This window comes from Protopterus annectens, chromosome 11.part0, assembly GCF_019279795.1.
Source record: "Protopterus annectens isolate FY-2018-M chromosome 11.part0, PAN1.0, whole genome shotgun sequence".
In the NCBI taxonomy this organism is placed as follows: Eukaryota; Metazoa; Chordata; order Ceratodontiformes; family Protopteridae; genus Protopterus; species Protopterus annectens.
This window is the reverse complement of record NC_056745.1, coordinates 215759687-215779572: the sequence shown is the minus strand read 5'-3', so window position 1 is coordinate 215779572 and position 19886 is coordinate 215759687. Positions and strand designations below refer to the sequence as shown.

Genomic DNA, 19886 nt, shown 5'->3' with positions numbered 1-19886 from the left:
AGATCAGTTTAAGAGGGAGTGGGACAAATATTTGCCCCATCTGTTGTTTGCTTACAGAGAAGTTCCACTGGAATCCACAGGGTTTTCACAGTTTGAGTTGCTTTATGGGCATAGGGTGAGGGGACCTCTAGATTTAATTTGAGATGAGTGGGAAGGTGAGTGTGAGTCTCACAAAGAGTCTGTTGTGGCATACCTAAACCTCAGGACAAAGCTCAGGGAACTCATGGTCTTGGCCCAGGAGAACCTGGCAGAAGCCCAACAATAGGAAAAGGTGTGGTATAACAGGAATGCTCGAGCTAGAGAGTATGCTGTTGGGCAGCAGGTAATGGTTCTCATTCCTGTCAGACACAACAAACTGCAAGTAGTTTGGGAGGGATCCTACAAGGTGGTAAGAAAGGTAAGTGATGTTAACTACATGGTGGAACTGCTAGGCAGATGGCAGGGGCACAAATTGCACTATGTTAACATGATGAAACCTTACCATGATAGCGAGGCCCTTGTGCTGAGCATTTGCAGTGGATTGCAGGAGAAGACTGAGGGAGATCTGGGGACTGATCTCCTCAGTGAGGCTCAGGCTGAAACTTCAGTGGAAGGGATAGCAATGTCCCAGCGGCTATCTCCTACCCAGGTTTGAGAAATCCGAGCAGTGTTGCAGGAATCTGGGGGCATGTTCACTGGGAAACCAGGGTGCACCCACCTGCTGCAGCACCAGGTGGATACAGGACCCCAAAAGGCCTGTTAGGCAGGCCCCTTATAGAGTGCCTGAGAGAGTCAAACAGACTCTGAGGGAGGAGTACAGGAGATGTTGGAACTAGGGGTGATTCAAGAGTCCAACAGTCCCTGGGTCTCCCCAGTGGTACTAGTGCCAAAGAAGGATGGCAGCACCAGGTTCTATGTGGACTACAGGAAATTAAATAGTCACACAGAGTCAGATGCTTACCCCATGCCTAGGACAGATGAGGCCCTAGAGCAGCTGGGTGGGGTTAAGTATCTTACAACCACTGATCTTACCAAGGGTTACTGGCAGGTGCCCTTGACTCCCAGTGCTAGAGAGAAATCAGCCTTTGTGACTCCTTTTGGTTTGTATGAGTTCACAAAGATGTCCTTTGGCATGAAGAATGCCCCAGTGACTTTCCAGAGGCTGGTAGATCGTATCCTAGCAGGAGGGTTTGCCCTTGCTTACCTAGATGATACTGCCATCTACAGCCATTCCTGGCCAGAGCACCTTCACCATGTCAGGGAGGTGCTGGGCAGACTACAGAGGGCAGGGTTGACCATTAAGCCGAGCAAATGTCAGGAGGGTATGGCAGAGGTCTCCTACCTAGGACATAGAGTGGGGAGTGGTAAGATAAGGCCAGGACCTACCAAAGTGGAAGCCATTCAGGCATGGCCTGCACCTATTACCAAAAAGCAGGTGAGGGCATTCTTAGGGACATCAGGGTACTACAGAAAGTTCATCCCCAGTTATAGTACCATAGCTGCTCCCCTCACAGACCTGACAAGGAAGAACAGGCCAGATAAGGTAGTGTGAACCCCAGCATGTGAGCAGGCATTCCAGAAGGTTAAAGAAGCTTTGGGAGGGCCCCCTGTGTTAGCCAGTCCAGATTACAGCAAAGGATTTATTGTGCAGGTGGATGCTTCAAACCATTGGGTGGGGGCTGTACTTAGCTGGATTTCTTCAGAGGAGAAAGAGCACCCACTGGTTTATCTCAGTCATAGGCTTCAATCCAGGGAGGAATGCTATGTAGCTATAGAGAAGGAATGTCTAGCCATAGTGTGGACACTGCAAAAACTTCAGCTTTATCTGTATGGAAGGAAATTCACTGTTATGACAGATCACAACCCCCTAACATGGTTAAACAGAGCCACCCAGCAAAATGCCAAGTTGCTAAGATGGAGCCTAGGGTTGCAAGCATATATGTCAGTGCAGCACTGCAGTGGGAGTAGCAATGCCAATGCAGATGGGCTCTCAAGACAGGGAATGGGGTAGGTATACTCAGACAGACTTGACCCTCTCAAGTGGTGTTTCTCAAGGGTCACTTGAAAAACTAGTTTGAGTTCTCTGGGGGGGGGATGTGAAGACTGGTAGAGATTGGTGAAGGCTACCAGCCTAGCCAGATAGAATTGTGCAGATAATTCTATCATTTGTAAATACTGTGAAATGCTGAACTTACAACAATGTGACAACATTACCCTCTGCTGTAAAGAAAACCAAGTCAAGCATTTCTTGTTGGTCCTTTGAAATTAAAACTACTTTATGTCTGTTCCTTTGAAGTTAGAATTTGGAGTCGAGGAGTCTGGAGTAAGCATCCTGCCTTATTGTTTTCAACTTAAGGAATAATTAACAGAATTTACATGTGGAATGTCCTTTATTGCTTTAAGTGTAAAAGAATGCAAATGCAGTTTCTGTCAGCCTGGGAACCCCAGGAAAGGGTGAAATGATGTAATGTTTTATCAGAACTGCAGTTTCAATTTAAACAGTGAGAACCAGAGATTATTAAGCATTTTGTCATGAACATCCAACTCAGCACTGCCTTATGCTCTCTTTATGTAAGTAGTATGTTAACACTGTGTTTTCTCCTAGAAGTAGCTAGGAATTAGAAAGTTTAGACTAAGTGTTTTTCTGTGATGTCAGAACTGTAGTAATGAATTATTTTAAGTATTTCTGTGTGACCTCTGAACTCTTGACTAGCACTGTGTTGTAGTAGTATTGTCTTGTGTTTTTAGTATTTATTATTAAATATTTTTAAAACCTTTTAACTGTGGCTGGTTTTGTGTAGAGATAATTTAAGCTCTTTAGAGTACTTGTATGTCTTTGGTAAAACTGTACACAGCCACTCTAATAAGCCTTGACTGTAGTCACGCTTACCAATAGGATAATAATATTGCACAGTAATAATTGGATAGTTTACCTTTATAACGTGATTTGCAGAAGGGCGAGTGCTCATATGAGCGACTCTAATCCACAAAACTAACAATGTCGACACACCTACATGTTCGAAAAACAGCATATTGAACAGCAGATTTGCTGTTTTTCGAACATGAAAGTCGAATAAAAATAAAAAAACAAAGTGTAAAGCAGGGGTACAAGCCCCCTTGGGCCCCCCATCCCCTACTTTATTATTCTAACTCCGAGATCACACTATAGTAGGGAAAGGAACCATTTCCCGATCCCTACTATAGTGCAATCCACCCCTGAATGTCGAATGTGCAATGAGAGAATCTCACTGTGCATTCGCTCATTGCACATTCACACCTTTTTACATTCAACGTTTGTATATCTTGCACACTGCCTTTTGGGTATGTGCAGTTCGCCCCTCTGCAAATCGCGTTTATAAAGGTAAACCTAACTGGACACCCTTTTAGGTGGCTTTGATTAACTGATAAATATTAGCTGGGTGGTGGCAGTAATTACTACTGTATAGACTGGGTAAAAGGAGCACAGCTGGTGAACCTGTGCCAGCCTTCCCCAGAAGTGTCTGTGTGGTTGTGTAAACTCTTATCTCAAAGTGTGTGTGTGTCAGCTATTTTGGCAGGGACATGAAGCACTGGTTGGACAGAGAGGGTGCTGGAGATTATAGCTTGCCCAGCTAGGCTGAGATCTGGACCCTATAGCTGTGCCAGTGGGGTATCTTACTGGGGACATGGGGAGCAAGGGAGCGACCAGCCCCGGACTGACTGTGATCTCTGTGTGCTCTTAAGAGAAACTGCACTTTACTGTGTGTATTTGCTATCCTTTCCTCATATATGAGACGCCCTCTCTGGTGTTAGTGGTGAGGATTGAGGCTCCTTGATTACTGGGCCAGGGCACGGGCGTCACAGTTTGAAACATGCATAATGGCAAGGGCAGTCGAGTCATGCTTACTGCAATATCTTCTCGTCCAAGTCCAGATCTTACTTTTTCAATTTCTTCACCCACTGCCTCCACTTCTGCATTCATTTTTCACGGGGATTGACTGGTATGTCCTTCCTGGAGAAAGAAGGTGCAGCATAAGGGAGGACACTGAGAAGGTGTAAATGAAAATTAAGGGAAACTGTGCTTGTTGCAGGGAGCTGCATCCAAAAATACTGTGTGAATCCATCTTTGCTCTTATTGACCGTCCTTTACATGAGTCAGTGGTGAGGAATGAGACTCCTTGATTGCTGGCCTGTAGTAGGGGCCCGTCACACTTCTGCAGAGCAAAAAATTTTAATTTGTTTAATTTTATATCTGCAGTTGGTATGTTTTGATTTTGAACAGAAATGCGGCCATTGTTTCAAGTGGATAATGTGTATTCTGTTAGTCTCTCTTAGCCACACATTGAATATAATCAGTAACATTTGTGGTACATATCCTAATTCACAACTTGAACAAAACCATTAACCATTCTGAAAACTCAAAATTAATACTGCATGCAAATCAGTATAGCAAGCATAACATTTGCCAATGTTTGCAGAATTTCACAGATTGAGAGTGCCTTTAGAAAATCTGCTATTTGTTGAAAATAATATTTATTGTCCAGTACTCTGTTAAGTGACCTTTATGGTTTACAACCTGTTTCCATGGAAAAGTAACTGGGATGTCTGCCATGATTCTGAATTGCAAACCATTCACTCGAATCCTACTCAGTAACTAGCACTCTTATTATACAATTTAACTCACCAAAAGAGCTGCTCACAAATCCTAAATCTATTATGCCACCCTTATATAGTATTTTGTATTCACAGCAGTCTGTATATATTCAAGTTGCTAACCATCAAAATGTAAGAGGAGAGGACAGCAGTGAATGACTTTTCTTTCCCCATCTAAATAAAAAGCATCTGTCTCTTCCCAGCAAATAAATCTACTAAACATACTTTAAGAAAGTAACAACATATTCAAGAAAGTATTTCATTACTTCAGGGTATGCAGTACATGCTTCCATTTCAAATAATAAAGCCAGTGCAACCATCTATTTACCACTCAGTGTAAAATGCCAGGAAGTTCCATAACGTGAAGCTAAGTCATATGCCTAACTTGTGTGCCAAATATTTTGGGAACAGTGGAAAAAACAGATCTTTACCACAACTCCTGTCATATTGCTCCTTAAGCTACTTATTGGTGTATGTGTGAACTTCTGTAGCATAAATATGTGAGTGGATATTATATTCCCTGCTTCAAAGATTTCAAACATTTGAAACAATGTTGTTATATCTTTCGGCTTTTCCCAGTTAGGAGTCGCCACAGCGGAACTCCGGTCCGCTAATGATTGGCAGTAGATTTTTACGTACCAAGTTGCCAGCCCTGACGCACAACCTTTGAAACAATAAATTCCGAAAAATATATTAGGAATGCAAGAATTTAGCTAACATTAGAACAAAGGCAAATAGCAAACTTTTTCCTGTGGTGAAATACTCTAAGAAAGTGTGCAAAGAATACAATTGTCTACAGGACTACAAGACATTCAAAGAATAAATTAAGTCCTATCATCAATATATTAAATGAAGCATAAACTACAGTTTATTCACTGAAGAATAATAGGACAATAGTTTGCTGTGGTCTTTAGTGAAATGCTTCCACCTAAATTAATTATCTTTCAGCTTGTAGTCATCCACACTTACATTTTCAGTTCTTTCGCCTCTCATCAGCACCATTAACTGCAGCATGGTAAAGTACATGTAGTAACATAACTATGCAATAGCATGGCTTCATAGGTCTGACAATGCTACATATCTGCACACTGCATCTGGGTGAGGTTTGCGGAGGTGATGTATCGATTTCAACAATTTTTCACCTGTTATAGCAGGTTCATAGGTGATTACTAGGCTAACGACCGCAGGGAGCTTTTTAAGCCTAGTCATGCTTCCCAAATGTATCTGACAAGTTTTGACACCCTAGGGTTATTTTAAGGGGTATATGTTTGGGCATAGGAGTCAAGCATTTACAGGTCGCCTCTGTCTAATGCAAGCATAGGTGACAGACCAGTTCAGCTTTAACTGGGCTAGGGAAAAACTCTGCTTCACATAGATGAAAAACCTGTTCCTTATTATTTGTTCCATCAGAGTGGGCTCAGAGAATGCTTTGTTGGTCAGGCATAGATTGCCTCTCAGCAGTCTGTAGGAGACTGTGTACAGGGATAGGGAGGGTCCCTCTCTGATAATTTGTGTCTGAAGAGAGGAACTAGTCAGGGGTGTCCTCTTTCCCCTTTGTTATTTGCGTTATGTGTAAAACCACTGCAAATAAAAATAAATGACTCAGAAAGTCAAGGATATAATTGGCATGGTAATCAATAAAAGTTGTCTTTATTTGCAGACAATATTATTTTGTACCCGATAAAACTAGAAAAGGACATCTCCGTGTTGTGGAATATTCTGAAACAGTTTCAAGTTTCTTCGGGGTATAAAATGAATGAAGACAAAACAAAGGCTATAGCTGTAAACTATGTTCCTATACAAGAATTGATTCATCTATACCCATATCTATGGGGATACCATAAAATAAAGCATTTATGTGCAAGGGTTAAAAAGGATTCTGTTACAGCAGATAATGATATGTGGAAAGATACTAAACAAAAAGATAATACAAAAACTGAGAAACTGGCAGCTTGCCTTTATGGATATGGATAGCAAGACACAAGCAGTGAAAAAAGTTTTAGTCCCTTGAGGCTTATATACAGGTCAGATATATTTTTATCAGCCAGAAAAGAAGTTGTGGATATTAATTAACAAGGATTTCAAGGATTTTATCTGGGACGGTAAGGGTCAAGTGAGATAAGTTGATCCTATCAATTAAACAAGGTGGTTGAGGATTACCTGATTTAAAGGGATATTTTAGAGCTACACAGTTAAGTCTCCAATACATAAAACAAGCATAAAGCTATAATTCAAAGTGAAAAGGAGTGATGATGAAGTGGAGGGATTCAATAAAGAAGGAGAGAGAGTGGGATTTTAGATGTTGATCCTTAAGGAGAGTAACAACACACATACAGAATATTATATTCATAAAGTAGCAGAAAGTATTCTAAGAACTAAGACAACATGATAATTGAGAAAGGCGATTCTGCCAATTGAGCTGATTGTAACTAGGGGTACACAGAATATGCAAGAGGAGTCTGGAATTTACTGGAGAAAACTGGCAAAGGAATCAAGGTACTGGGAGCAAATAACTAGAGAGGGAAATGTAATAGAATGGGAAGAGGTAAAGAAGACATTTGGACTACAGGCTAGAGACTACCTTCCCTATCAGAGATTGATATCTGAGTATGGATAGAGAGAAAAGGATAGGGGAATCCTAAGTTAAAGACCTGCTCTGTTAGAGGTTTTAACTGAATCTAGAACAGAAGCTGCTGTTAAAAAATGAATAATTAGTAGTGCATATAAAATACTGCACAATAACTACAGGAATCAATGAAGGGAGGTTAGAAAAGATCAGGAAGAAAGACTAGATAAGCAATTCCAAGGAAACAATGGGAGGACATATGTATGGCTCCCAAACATGCAAAAATGTCTAGATGATTTAGGATTTCTGCTTGGATGTGTCTCCATATGCATTTTTATACCCCAAGCAGGCTCCAAAGAATTTTTCCTCGGGGAGATGGCAAATAGTGCTGGTACGATGAGGAAGAAAGAGGTAAATGAGAACTTATGTTTTTGGAGTGTAATTAGTTGGCAGACTTTAACAATTCCCTACAGAGAGAACAAATGGATGCAACTAAGGAAATTATTTTTTAAAGTGGGATACAGTATATGAATTCCCTGGACATAGTAAGGCCTTGTTAAATTTAATTCTTGTGGCTGCCAAAAAAGCAGTTAGCAGAAAATGGAAATCAAAGTCAAAACCAACTGTATTTGAAGTAGTGAATAGTGACAAAAGTACTGGAAGTAGAATCTTTAGAAAAGGATAAAAGCAAATTACATAGAAAAAAATGGAAACTGTGGGAACAATACATGCAGAATAAAGTTTTAGAGAAGGAGTGAGGTTTAAGGCAGGTATTGAGCAATTTAAGTAATGTTGGATTGATGTTAATTGCACAAAAGAATGTATGTGATGTATGACATTTCTAACTGGGAATATATTAACATGGTTTATTTTCTTTTATAGAAACATATGTTTGCTTATGTCTTAAATGATAATTCAATAAATATGTAAAAAAAGTTGGATGAGGAGATAGAAAATCACTTGGAAAATCTGAAAAAGGAGGGCTGAAAAATCTGAGAGATTCCCTAGCCCAGCTTGCCCCTTTCATCACACTTTTTGATCACCACTGCAACACAGGGGCCAAGCACTAATTCTCTATCCAAGGGAGAAATTAAAATCTCATTTTTAACATAATCAGGGAAGTTCTATGAATGCATCCATGCAAACCTCCTCCAGACATTACCAGTGGTCATAGCTCTGGTGAAGTATCAACAGATTCATACAGAGGGGTCTACCTGACATTGCCGACACTCCAGAATGCCGACAACAATATGGCCGACACCATATGATTGACATTCGGAATGCCAACAATGCGAAACCGGCATCTCACTATAGTGCGGAATGGAAATATTTCCATTCCTGCACTGTAGTGCGATCTTGGAGTTGGTATATTAAAGTTACAGGTGGTGTGGGGGTCAGAGCCCCCCTGCTAGCAGTTGAAATGGAATTTTATGTTCCTTTTTCATGGTTTTCTTCTGATGTTGAGGATTTGGTTGTCGGTGATGTGGTGTTGGCCATGTGGTTGTCGGTGTTGTGAGCTTTCAATCTTGTCAGGTAGATCCATACAGAGACACTGTAAACAATGAGTACTGAGTGATCTGTGCAGTAGAAGAAACTAAGTTATTTAAAGTAGATTTTTTCTCATAAGAAGAAACTGCAGATAAAACATTCCTCATACTTTCACAGAACAAAGTTTAACATATGAGCATGAGAGTTCTAAAAATCAAATTTGCAGAAGTATACACATTTTCCCATATCTATCAACAATTTCCCATCGATATCAAAAAGAGTAGGATTGGAATTAACTAAGTGTCTAGCAGCAGTGGGATTAACTAAGACTATAGCTACTGGGTCAGGTTTGGGAAGAGTACAGAAAAATTTAAAAGACTGAAGAACCTCATACATCCTATCAACCTTTTTAGGGGCAGCTGGCTGACTATCAGGAAAATTGTAAGAAGTAACACACACACACACATTATCTAAAGCAGACAGAAAAGGAGGAATGGGTGTAGGCTCTGGAAAATCCTTCTGTAACAACTGACAGTATTTTCGGAGGGACTGAGAATCCTCAGTGTTCTCCTACTGAAAACACTGCCATATTCTAGCAATAGTCTCAGAGAAAGACAAACCCCCACAGGGAGAATCAGAAACTGAGCACTCCTCTGAGTTTCAATCCGATATCTGGGAAAAAACCTGTACCTTTCCCTGCATCTTCCTGCTCAGATTCAGAATCTTGAGTCTCTTCAGGAAAAGAAGAATCCCACTTTCATTTACCAGAAACTACATTACAAGAAGGCTCAATGGTGTGAATTAAGTCCTTAGCCAGAACCAGTAAACTACTCAATCCAAATTTCTTTTCAACAGGAAAATGGGGCCAGCTGTATTACTGATGGAAGCAGCATTCTTTCACAGCAGGGAAACCTTTCATGTTCCCTCTTATAGGACCAACAAAAGTGGCTCTCCCTTGCCTGCTGAGGGGATCCCAGCAGCTGTAGAGGATATGGCTAACCCCCCTGTCCATATTGGCTGTAGGTGCTACACCAGATGGATCCTGTGTGAAAGATGAATGCTCTGAGATAAAACAAAAGGCCACAACAGTGTCACCCACCTATGCTTGAGGTAAATTCCTAGCCTGCTGTGATGGCAAAGGCTGTTTGCTTATTTATTTTTCTTTTTGCAGATGGAAGAAGGATCAGTTCTGGGACTGATAGTCTGTTCCATGATCAAACCGAAAATGGTGCCTCTTTCAAGGGGAAGACAAGCAACAACTGCCGGTAACCATTACCATTCTGAAAAAGTTACTTTTTTGACAGAAACACGTGGTAAAAAGCAATGCAAATCAATATGCTAGCCCCACAAAAGTAAAATAAACACAATTTCTCCACAGAAAAAAATGTTTTCTGTTTCTTTACACCACTTTTAAACTGACAGAAAAAAACAAGCGCCCCATTTAAAAGTATGTTACAGTCTTGAAACAGTCTGTTAAAACAGAACACTTCTAGCTTAAAAATAACATTTGTGAAGAGAAAAGGAATAAAATATCAACAAAACTGAGAAAATGGAAGAGTTTTCCCCAAAAGGGAATTTATCTGCCAGAAAAGGAAAGCACAAGCCAACTGACAATCCTTGAAAGCCTCAGAGGAGCGTACTCTTTGGAGGCAGTAAAGCTTTGAAGGGCTTTGCACCCAATCTTGTCTTTTAGTCCATTCAGCTCGAGCTGACTGACACTTTGGACATGTGCAAGTTGCACTGAAGATCTGTATGGTAGCCGACTGTTATATCCTTAGCAGTCTATAACTCGTACAGCTACAGATACTGCAGCATTGATCAAGATGATAAACAGCACAGTGAATCACTGCTACTATATACTTTTTCAGTCTGTCATGATTCAGTCAATTGTGATCAGTCAGTTATGATTCAGCAAAATGTGATTCAGTCAAAACAACTACTACTATATATATTCAGCTCAAGAGTATAAGCAAAAATTCCAAAATATAAACAAGAGACATTTTACAGCAGCCTCTGCTCTCAAGCAGCATGCATTTTATAAGTGGAGGGAAACAAGTAAACTGTTCAGACTCTTCTCTGACAGCAGCCAAGAGTAAGGATAAATGTATTAACCCTAAACCTGAAAGACAGCAGATGTAAGTACTTCACTGTTATATTGTACTGTATGGTGTATAACGTCTTACATAAGTATCTTTAATGGGTTGGTCTGCTTTCACGTGCCATTCAAGTTCAGCTCAACAGTCAGTTATGCCATCAGACACAAATATGTAACATGTCAGTGTCTGCATCCATTTTGAAAGTGTAACTTGGGATTTATCTGCATTTTCTTTTATGGCTAGTTTTTGGCTTTATGTTTATGCCACATGTAGAGAAAGCCTGCTTAATGGGGGGCATTGTTAGTCTCCCACTGATACTGGATGATGTGGCTGAGCTTCGCAAAGGTCTCCTTGGCCATAAGCATAATAAGAGCTTATGAACCTATGGTCCTATTACAGCACCTATTCTTTCACACAGCTTACTAAGGGTGAAATCAAGGGAATGTAAAATGAGTTTTGAATTATATAAAACTTTGCACCTCGCTCTGACCATTTCCTCTGAAATCAATAGATTATTATTATATGTAGTGGTAAGGAAAATTAGCTCAAAATAAGTTACACCCTTGCATACTATACAGTGACAAATAGATTAGTCAACTAAGACAAAATTCCTGGGCTCCATGAATACAGATGTCTTTTAGTTAATATGACTTAAAGAGTCATCAGTGGATTCCAAAATCACATTACTGTAAGGTGCATAGTTTCTCTTAGGTGATTTTGTCTAGTATCCTACATCATGAAATGTTCATTTCTGTTAGAATGCTATAATTACCACTGGTGTGCACTTACAATGCATTTGTAATCAAGTTCAGAGTAATTTCAAAATAGATGCTTCTCCCTAAATAAGGACTAAGCATTAAGCCATATTATTCAACTTCAAAAGTAAACGTACACAATAAACTATACAGCTCCACAGAATACAACTGTTCTGGACAACTGTGCTGGAAGGGAGCTGTGACTTTCACCTGACTGTCAAGCAGCACTGATCACATGTATTAAAAATAACAAACTATGTCTGATTTTTAAATCTAGTTAATGACATGACATTCTCGAATAATAATGGACCATGTGGTACAAACTGCCTTAAATCAGACACTTATGCCACAATATTTCAAGTGCATTCAGAGCAAATGTATGAGTGTAACTGTATGGCCTCCATCTTTATGCAACATGTTAACCAAGTTGCTTACTGTGCTTTGTGAAATGAACCTACTTGTGCAGTTTCTTGACAAGGTTTACATACTGTACCTAAATGAGGATAAAAGCATACATAACTCAAACTTTAGTTAACTGTTACTTAAATACTTTAAAGTCTTTATTATTATTTTGCTGTACCTCAAAGAGCGTGAACTTCTTGGTGGATCCCACTGACTGTTGCGTGGTGGTGCTGACTGAAAGCGGTGAAGCAGGATGTGGTCTTTAAAGTTTGGAGGTGTAGCAGTACACATTGCATCTTCATCCTTCTCCTCTTCAGCTACAGGAGACACTGCATGAGCTACTGCTGACTGTATTTTGCGTTTCACTAAGCTTGTTGGACTTATAGACATGCTTCGGATGTGGGAAGAACCAATTCCTTAAATACAAATGCAAGTGTCAATATCAGTACCATGATGACAATTTATTTAATCTATGTGCTGTTTAAGTGAGGTAACTGAACATGATACACTCAGACTGGCATTTAATTGAATGTTAATTCCCTCAAGTTGCTACCTGCACAAGTGACTTAGACTGCAACTTCATAAACCTGACCAATATATCAGCACATGCAATTTAGAAATGCAGTTTAATCATATTTGGTTTTCCACCTACTTCATTGCTAAAAGTGTCAAAGAGTAGCATCTAATCAGCAATGTGTTAACCACTTAACAGAGATAACAAGAAAATAGAGTTGGCTAACACTTCATTAATATGGTGCATCTTTATAATAGAGTGCAAGTCTTCTCATGACAACGCTATCCCATTGTGCTGTGTAATGCATAAATGACACAGTACCAGACTGATGTTTTTTTATCTAGTCATTTCTTGAACAGTATGCATTAAGCTACTAATTATACCCCCTCTTGCAAGTCTACTGACACTAGTCCTCTGTTGCTAATTTAAACACTTACTGGTGTTCATCACTTGTGGTACTACATTGTTTGTTGTTTCATCCACATTTTTTCCTGGGTAATGACATAAAAGAGCCCCATGATCTGTTTACTTACTCATATGTGTATATTAATGAATTTATATGTTCAATATGTTCAGCTATTGATTACATTAGGAATTATTCAACTCAGTGTTCTTGACATGAAGTGTTAACCCAAATGATTGGATGTCTGTTTAAATATACTGTGAATCTGATAGTTGAACAAAATCTGCTACATTTTTTAATGTTGGAGAAAACCTAAGACACAGATTGCAGACTAGGTTTGAGAATTCCTGTTACCTCAAACGTCAAAACATTTCAGACTTCCAGGATGTCTGCACATTGAATAACAGCTTAATTTCAGCTCTCCAGTGTGAAAAAAGAAACCTTGAAATAAGAGCCAGTGATATTGCTAGCTTGAGTAAAATTCAGTTACTGGCAAGTAAGCCCACTGCCTGAATGCCAGCAAAGAAGAAATTTAGAGAACTTGAAAGAAAATCAACCAGAAAGGGTGAAAGGAAAAACACAGGTTGGGCAGAATCCTCAAGCTGTTTAGCAAAAACCAGTTCAAGTTTCAACTCTGGTACAAGAGAATGCTTTCAGTAATTTAGGCAAAAACAAACCAAATGTACTCTGAGGTGATTAAAAATAAATGAAACACTGAAGGCATATATAAACTCAAATAGCAAAATGCTGGAAAAATAGAGGAAGCTTTAACTAGCTACTCAGAGGAACTGATAGAATTGCAAAAATAAAAGTTTGAAATGAAGAAAAAGATGGCTTAGTATGAGATTTCTCAAGAAGAGCACTTTCAAAAAAATATTAGTTAGAAGACAGAGCTAGCAGACAAAACCTGAGATTGTTTGCTGTACCAGAAAGCCTGGGAGGAACAAATTGCATTAATTCTATGAAAGAACAAATAAGCAATTGGACTGATATGTTACAGCAGCGTTTGTTAATTGAAAGGGCACATTGAGTGTATGCTCCAAACCCGTCCATGAGAAAACAGCCAAGACCTGTATTAGTAAAGATGTATTTATGCCAGAAGAAAGAACTGATCCAGACAAAACTGTGGAAGAAGGGAAAAGTATTGAAATTGGAGACAAATGAGTGTTTCTTCAAAATGATTATTCACTGTACACTAGGCAGAAAAAAGCACATTTATCCCAGCAATCAGGAAATGTCGAGCGGCAGGTACGAAATTCAAGGTGCTGTATCCAGCTGTCTTCAGAACATTTTTTTCCTGGAGGATGAAAACATTTTTGGATACAGAACAGGCTAAGGTAGAAATAAGAAAAAGCTTATCCAACAAAAGTGAGCCAGCAAACAGATGGGGACTCTGCTTCTAATTTTTCTGAAAATACAGCTCATAGAGAAGACATTCCCAGCAAAACTGTGTCCAATGTCCCAAAAGAAAATCTTTGAGAGACAGAAAAAACACAGGGGTTGACCGAAAGAATCAGAGCCTGGTGTTCAGGTTTGGAACACTGAAATTAGTGAAAAAATAGGAGACTATAAAGCAATTTGTTAAATATGGTTTTGCAAGTAAAGTGGATAGAAAGATTGGATTTTTTGTTGACTTTGTTAAATTTGTGGGTGGACTATAAAAAATTCACCCCAACTTTTGTCATTAATGTGTAGAAGTATGCCAAAAGGGAAAAAGTTATTGTAAGTAAAACTTTTTTTGTTCTTATTAATATTTTTATAAAACATTTCATGACATAAACTGTATGTTATATACATTAAAGCAGTTCTGTGTAGTGTGTTGCTAGGGGAGTTTCTTCAGTGACTGTTGTATGTATTAAATATATTAAAGTGCACAAGCACTTTTTAAGTTGCAAGAAATAAGACTTTACAGTATAATACGAGAAGAAAGGCTGGACAAATGCCAAGTCTAATGTTAATATGCTGTGATCTTTTGCTGCTGGGGTGAGGTGTAAAAGTCCACTAATTATATTATAAGTAGAATTAAGATATCTTCTCTTATTTTTTACAAGGGTGAATGTTTAGATTAATACCCTTGGACTAAACTATAAAAAAGTGTTTTTGTAAGCAACTAGGCTTGAAAAATAAAACAAAATGATGAAAATCATGGCAGATGCCAAGTTTCTTACATTTACAAAGTTATTAGCTTGTTGTTTTCCATTAGCAAATATTTAGAGGAAGTTAAGAAGTCTGCAGCTGAATGCAGCTGTACATTCCATTCTGAGTGAAATTTACAAAGATTCAGCATAGAGATGAGCTGTCATCAGGTGTAAGCATTTAATTTTGAGAGTTCTAAGCATTCTTTTGCTGAGGAAAATGCACATTTTAAAGGTACCTTGGCAAGCAGTTCAGTGAAAGACAAAGTTTGAAATTATGGGAAGTGAGTAAGAGATAAGAGACTCTCTAGCAGCCTTAATAACGTAATGTACAATTTTGTTTTATTTAAAGAGGGCCAATAAACTTTTTCATAAAGCTACATGTTAATATTTTCTAAAACATACACACAGTTTTTCACATTTGGGAGAGCAATAGAGATAAGAGAATACAAACAACAATTGGTGTAAGTGGAAACACAGGCTGTAACATGCACTCCAGCATGTGCAACCTTAATTTAAGTTAGGCAGTGCCAGTAGGAGCAGCTGTCGGCTTGACGCAATTGTTCCAGTCTAAAAGGCTACATTTCATTTTTTGAAGACATACATAGTTTCTGTATTTGTTCTAAGCTAACAGGTGATGAGTGTGTTTTGAAAAAATATTTTGTTTTTTGGTTGTTTTCATTAAAACATAAAGTCTTGAAAATGTGGCATAGGCTGAAATGGAAATGAGAAGAAACAACTGTATAAAAGATCAATCTGTCAAACATTAGTGTTGGCATGTAACATGAAAGCTGGAAATAAACTATCAAAAAACTGACATGCATAATAGGTGGGAACAGCAGCTTCTTATCCCAATGACTATGCTATGCATATAATCTTTGAACATACACAGCTTTACAGGTATACACAAAAAGGAAAGAGTTCTGAATTAGATTAGAAAATCCATAGTGCAAATAGCAATGCTGCAGGAGACATTTGGAAAGAAATGAGCATGTGAATTTGATAAAGAAAGGTTATCACGATTGATATTCAGCAGTAAGACCATGGATAAAAGAAAAGTGGGGTAATTATACTCATTTCTAGAGAGGGTTTAATAGTTACAGAAGAGGAAAAAGGACAATAATGGTAGATTTGTAGTAGTAAGGATCTACTGGCACAGGAAGAGGATTATGTTAGCATGTATTTATATTCCACCACAATATGCTATTATGGAGCTGCAGAAAATTCTGGGAGAAATAATCAGCTTTCAGCATGGAATACTGCTGGGTTTGGAGATGGTATAATTGTTATGGCATTTGCCTCAAAGACACAAGGTACAGGATTTGAGTCTAATATTTAGGAGGAAAATTGGCTAGGCTTAAAATGGCCCATAAAAGCAGCTAGCATAGCACTCATCTATAAACTTTCTATGAACTATGAACTTATAGGTAGGGACTGGAACTTGATCTGCAGTAGTAAGGATGTGTCAGGGGGACCTAGAAGGGAAAAGATAACAAAAGATGGTAGATTTCCAAATAAATTTAAGAAGCTATTTTGTCTAGAAGAGGTAAATTCAGAAGTATGTACTTGGACAGTATTTACATATTATTCCCCAAAGTACAATAACTGGGCTAAACAAGATAGAAATTATATTTCACAGAAATGTGCATTTATTTGAAAACTTCCACATGCATCCAATAACTATTTGATATCATGCACCAATAAAAAAATAAAATAAAAATGCAGGGTAATGATGTAAACATGAGATACTTGTGGCTTTGCCACTTATCAGTTAAGAAGAGTAGAATTTAAGGAATGGGTAGTGAAAACTGTTAGAGAGTTATCAAGGAAGACAGAAACATCTTCAGAAGTTAGAGCTATTGTGTGGGATAAAATGAAAATGGAGTTTAAAAATAAAGAAGAAATAAAAAAGAAAGATATATGGTTAAGAACTAATAGGAATTACTTAGTGGGGCTGACAATGATAATAAGGGAAATCTCTCTGAACAAAAGGCACAAATGCAAAGTGTTTAACAGAAAATAAGGGAGTATATGAATAATAAACACGAGTTTTAAAAGACTGCTGTTAAGGAACTATTTTTAATAATAACTCCAGTGCACAAAATGTTTTAGCACAATGACTTATGCAACATTAGCACAATGACTTATGCAACAAAAAGTAGAAAGGAGTGTTGACAGATTTAGACAGCCTATAGCAAGAAAAATAACCACAGATGCTGTAGAGGTATTAGAGATAGTTCAGAAATTTTATAAAAATGTATATAAAGTGGAAAAAATTGGAAAAAAAGAAAACATAAATGGAAATATTTATGGAAAACTTAATTTTGCCAAGAATAGAGGTAGATGAGGTTCAACAACTAACAGTTAAGATAGGAGAGACGAGATAAAAAGGGTGATGTATAACCAATCTTCAGGAAAGTCTCTGGGAACAGATGGTACTTCTGTGGAAGTTTGGAAGTTGGGAGAAAAGAAAGTGATAAAGATATTGAAGCATTTATTAAGCAGTATTTTAAAAGGCGGGAAAGCATCAATATCTTGGAAGAAAGCTGCGGTGGATGTGTTACCAAAAGATGGTAAAGATTCAACAGACCCAGCATTATTTAGACTCATTTCAATTTTAAACCATGATTATAAAGTTTTTATGTCTACACTAGCTAAACAAGTGGCAGAGGTGTTGCCAAAATAAATAGATATGAATCAATGTGGCCTTGTGGCAAGCAGGCAAATATTTGACAAAATTAATAGAACAATGATGATCCAGATGGTAGCAGTATCTAGGAAAATACTTCTGTTGTTACTTGGTCTTGATGTAGAGAAAGTATTCGATAGAGTAAGGTGCAATTTCATGAGTTGGGCAATGGAAGCATTTTTATTCCCTTATACAATAATAAGATTAATTAGGTGTATATATATGTGTATGTGTGTATATATATATATATATATATATATATATATATATATATATATATATATATATATAAATAAAGGATTAGAAGCAAAAATTAAAATGGGAGAGTTCCTCTTTGATAAGTTGTGTTTGACCAGATGAACCAGACAGAGATGTCTTCTTTCTCCTTTGTTATTTACTTTATATTTAGAGCCATTAGCAAAAAAAAAAAAAAAAATAAGGTACTCAGAAATGCAAGGATTGAATTGGTATGGTAATCAAGAAAAGCTGGTTTTATTTGCAGATGCTATTATTTTGTACCTGATAAATCCAGAAAAGGACATCTCAATGTTGTGGAACATTTTTAAACAGTTTCAGGTCTTCTCAGTATATAAACTTAACAAAGATAAAACAAAGGCTATAGCCATAAATTATGTATCTACTCATGAACTGGTTCAGCAATACTCATATTTGGGGGACATGATAAAATGAAGTATTTAGGAGTGTGGATTAAAATGCAAAGATAATACAAAAACTGAGAATGGAAGCATGTTTTATGGATATAGATAGTAAGACACAAACAGTGAAAATGTTTTCAGTCCTTTTATTTTTATGTATGGGTCAGGCATATTTTTATCAACCAGAGGAAAAATTGTAGACCATAGTTAATAAAGAGTTGAAGCAATCTTAAATATTCTCATAAAGGAGAATAATAACAAGCATACAGATTATTACATTCATAAAGCAGCAGAAAGTATCAAAAGCACTAAACCAACAAGACAAGGAAGAAAGGAGATTTTGCTAATAGGTATGACTACAAGTAGTGGTACAGAAAATAGGCAACAGGGGAGTGAAATATACTTGTGAAAACATGCAAAGGAGCTAAGGTATACTGAGCAAATAACTAGAGAGGGAAAGGTAATAGAGTGGGATGAGGCCAACAAGATGTTTGGACTGCAGGATAGAGACTGCCTTCCCTGCCTATACTCTGATATCAGTTGCTGGTAAACAGAAAGGGATACAAGAATTTTAACTGAATGACCTGCTCTGGTAGAGTTTTTAGTTGAATCAAGAACAGAAACTGCTATTAAAATGGGACAGCAGAACTAGTAAGGGAGATGGCTAGAAAGGTGCTTGGTGTGACATCTGGAAAGAGGAAGGAGGACAAGGAGACCTGGTGGTGGAATAAGGAAGTACAGGAGAGTATACAGAGAAAGAGGTTGGCGAAGAAGTGGGATTGTCAGAGAGATGAAGAAAGTAGACAGGAGTATAAGGAGATGAGGTGCATAGCAAAGACAGAGGTGGCGAAAGCTAAGGCTAAGGCGTAAGAAGAGTTGTATGAAAGGTTGGACACTTAGGAGGGAGAAAAGGACCTGTACCAATTGGCTAGACAGAGGGACCGAGCTATTAAAGATGTGCAACAGGTAAGGGTGATAAAGGATAATGAGGGAAACGTACTCACAAGCGAGGAGAGTGTACTGAGCAGATGGAAAGAGTACTTTGAGGGGCTGATGAATGAAGAGAATGAGAGGGGGAGAAGGTTGGATGATGTGTGGATAGTGAATCATGAAGTGCAATGGATTATCAAGGAGGAAGTAAGGATAGCTATGAAGAGGATGAAGAATGGAAAGGCTGTTGGTGCAGATGACATACCTGTGGAAGCATGGAGGTGTTTAGGTGAAATGGCAGTGGAGTTTTTAACTAGATTGTTTAATGAAATCTTGGAAAGTGAGAGGATGCCAGAGGAAAGGAGAAAAGGTGTTTTGGTACCGATTTTATGAATAAGGGTGATGTGCAGAGCTGTAGTACCTACAGAGGGATTCAACTGATCAGTCACATCATGAAGTTATGGGAAAGAGTAGTGGAAGCTAGGTTAAGAGGGAGGTGATGATTAGTGATCAGAAGTATGGTTTCATGCCAGGAAGGAGCACTACAGATGTGATGTTTGCTCTGAGAGTGTTGATGGAGAAGTACAGAGAAGGTCAGAAGGAGTTGCATTGTGTCTTTGTGGACTTAGAGAAAGTATATG

The 19886-nt window shown here is 38.2% G+C and overlaps 1 protein-coding gene across 2 annotated transcripts in view; it reads right to left on the bottom strand.

Annotated features, from left to right (window-relative positions):
- The window catches only part of CCHR11.PART0H3orf20 (chromosome chr11.part0 C3orf20 homolog), a 2050812-nt gene that overhangs the window by 586757 nt on the left and 1444169 nt on the right, over positions 1–19886 (bottom strand). For both annotated transcript variants that reach the window (XM_044087635.1, XM_044087636.1), the window contains exon 13: positions 12097–12334. In XM_044087635.1, the coding sequence (XP_043943570.1) occupies positions 12097–12334 (238 nt within the window). The remainder of the gene's footprint in view (positions 1–12096; positions 12335–19886) is intronic.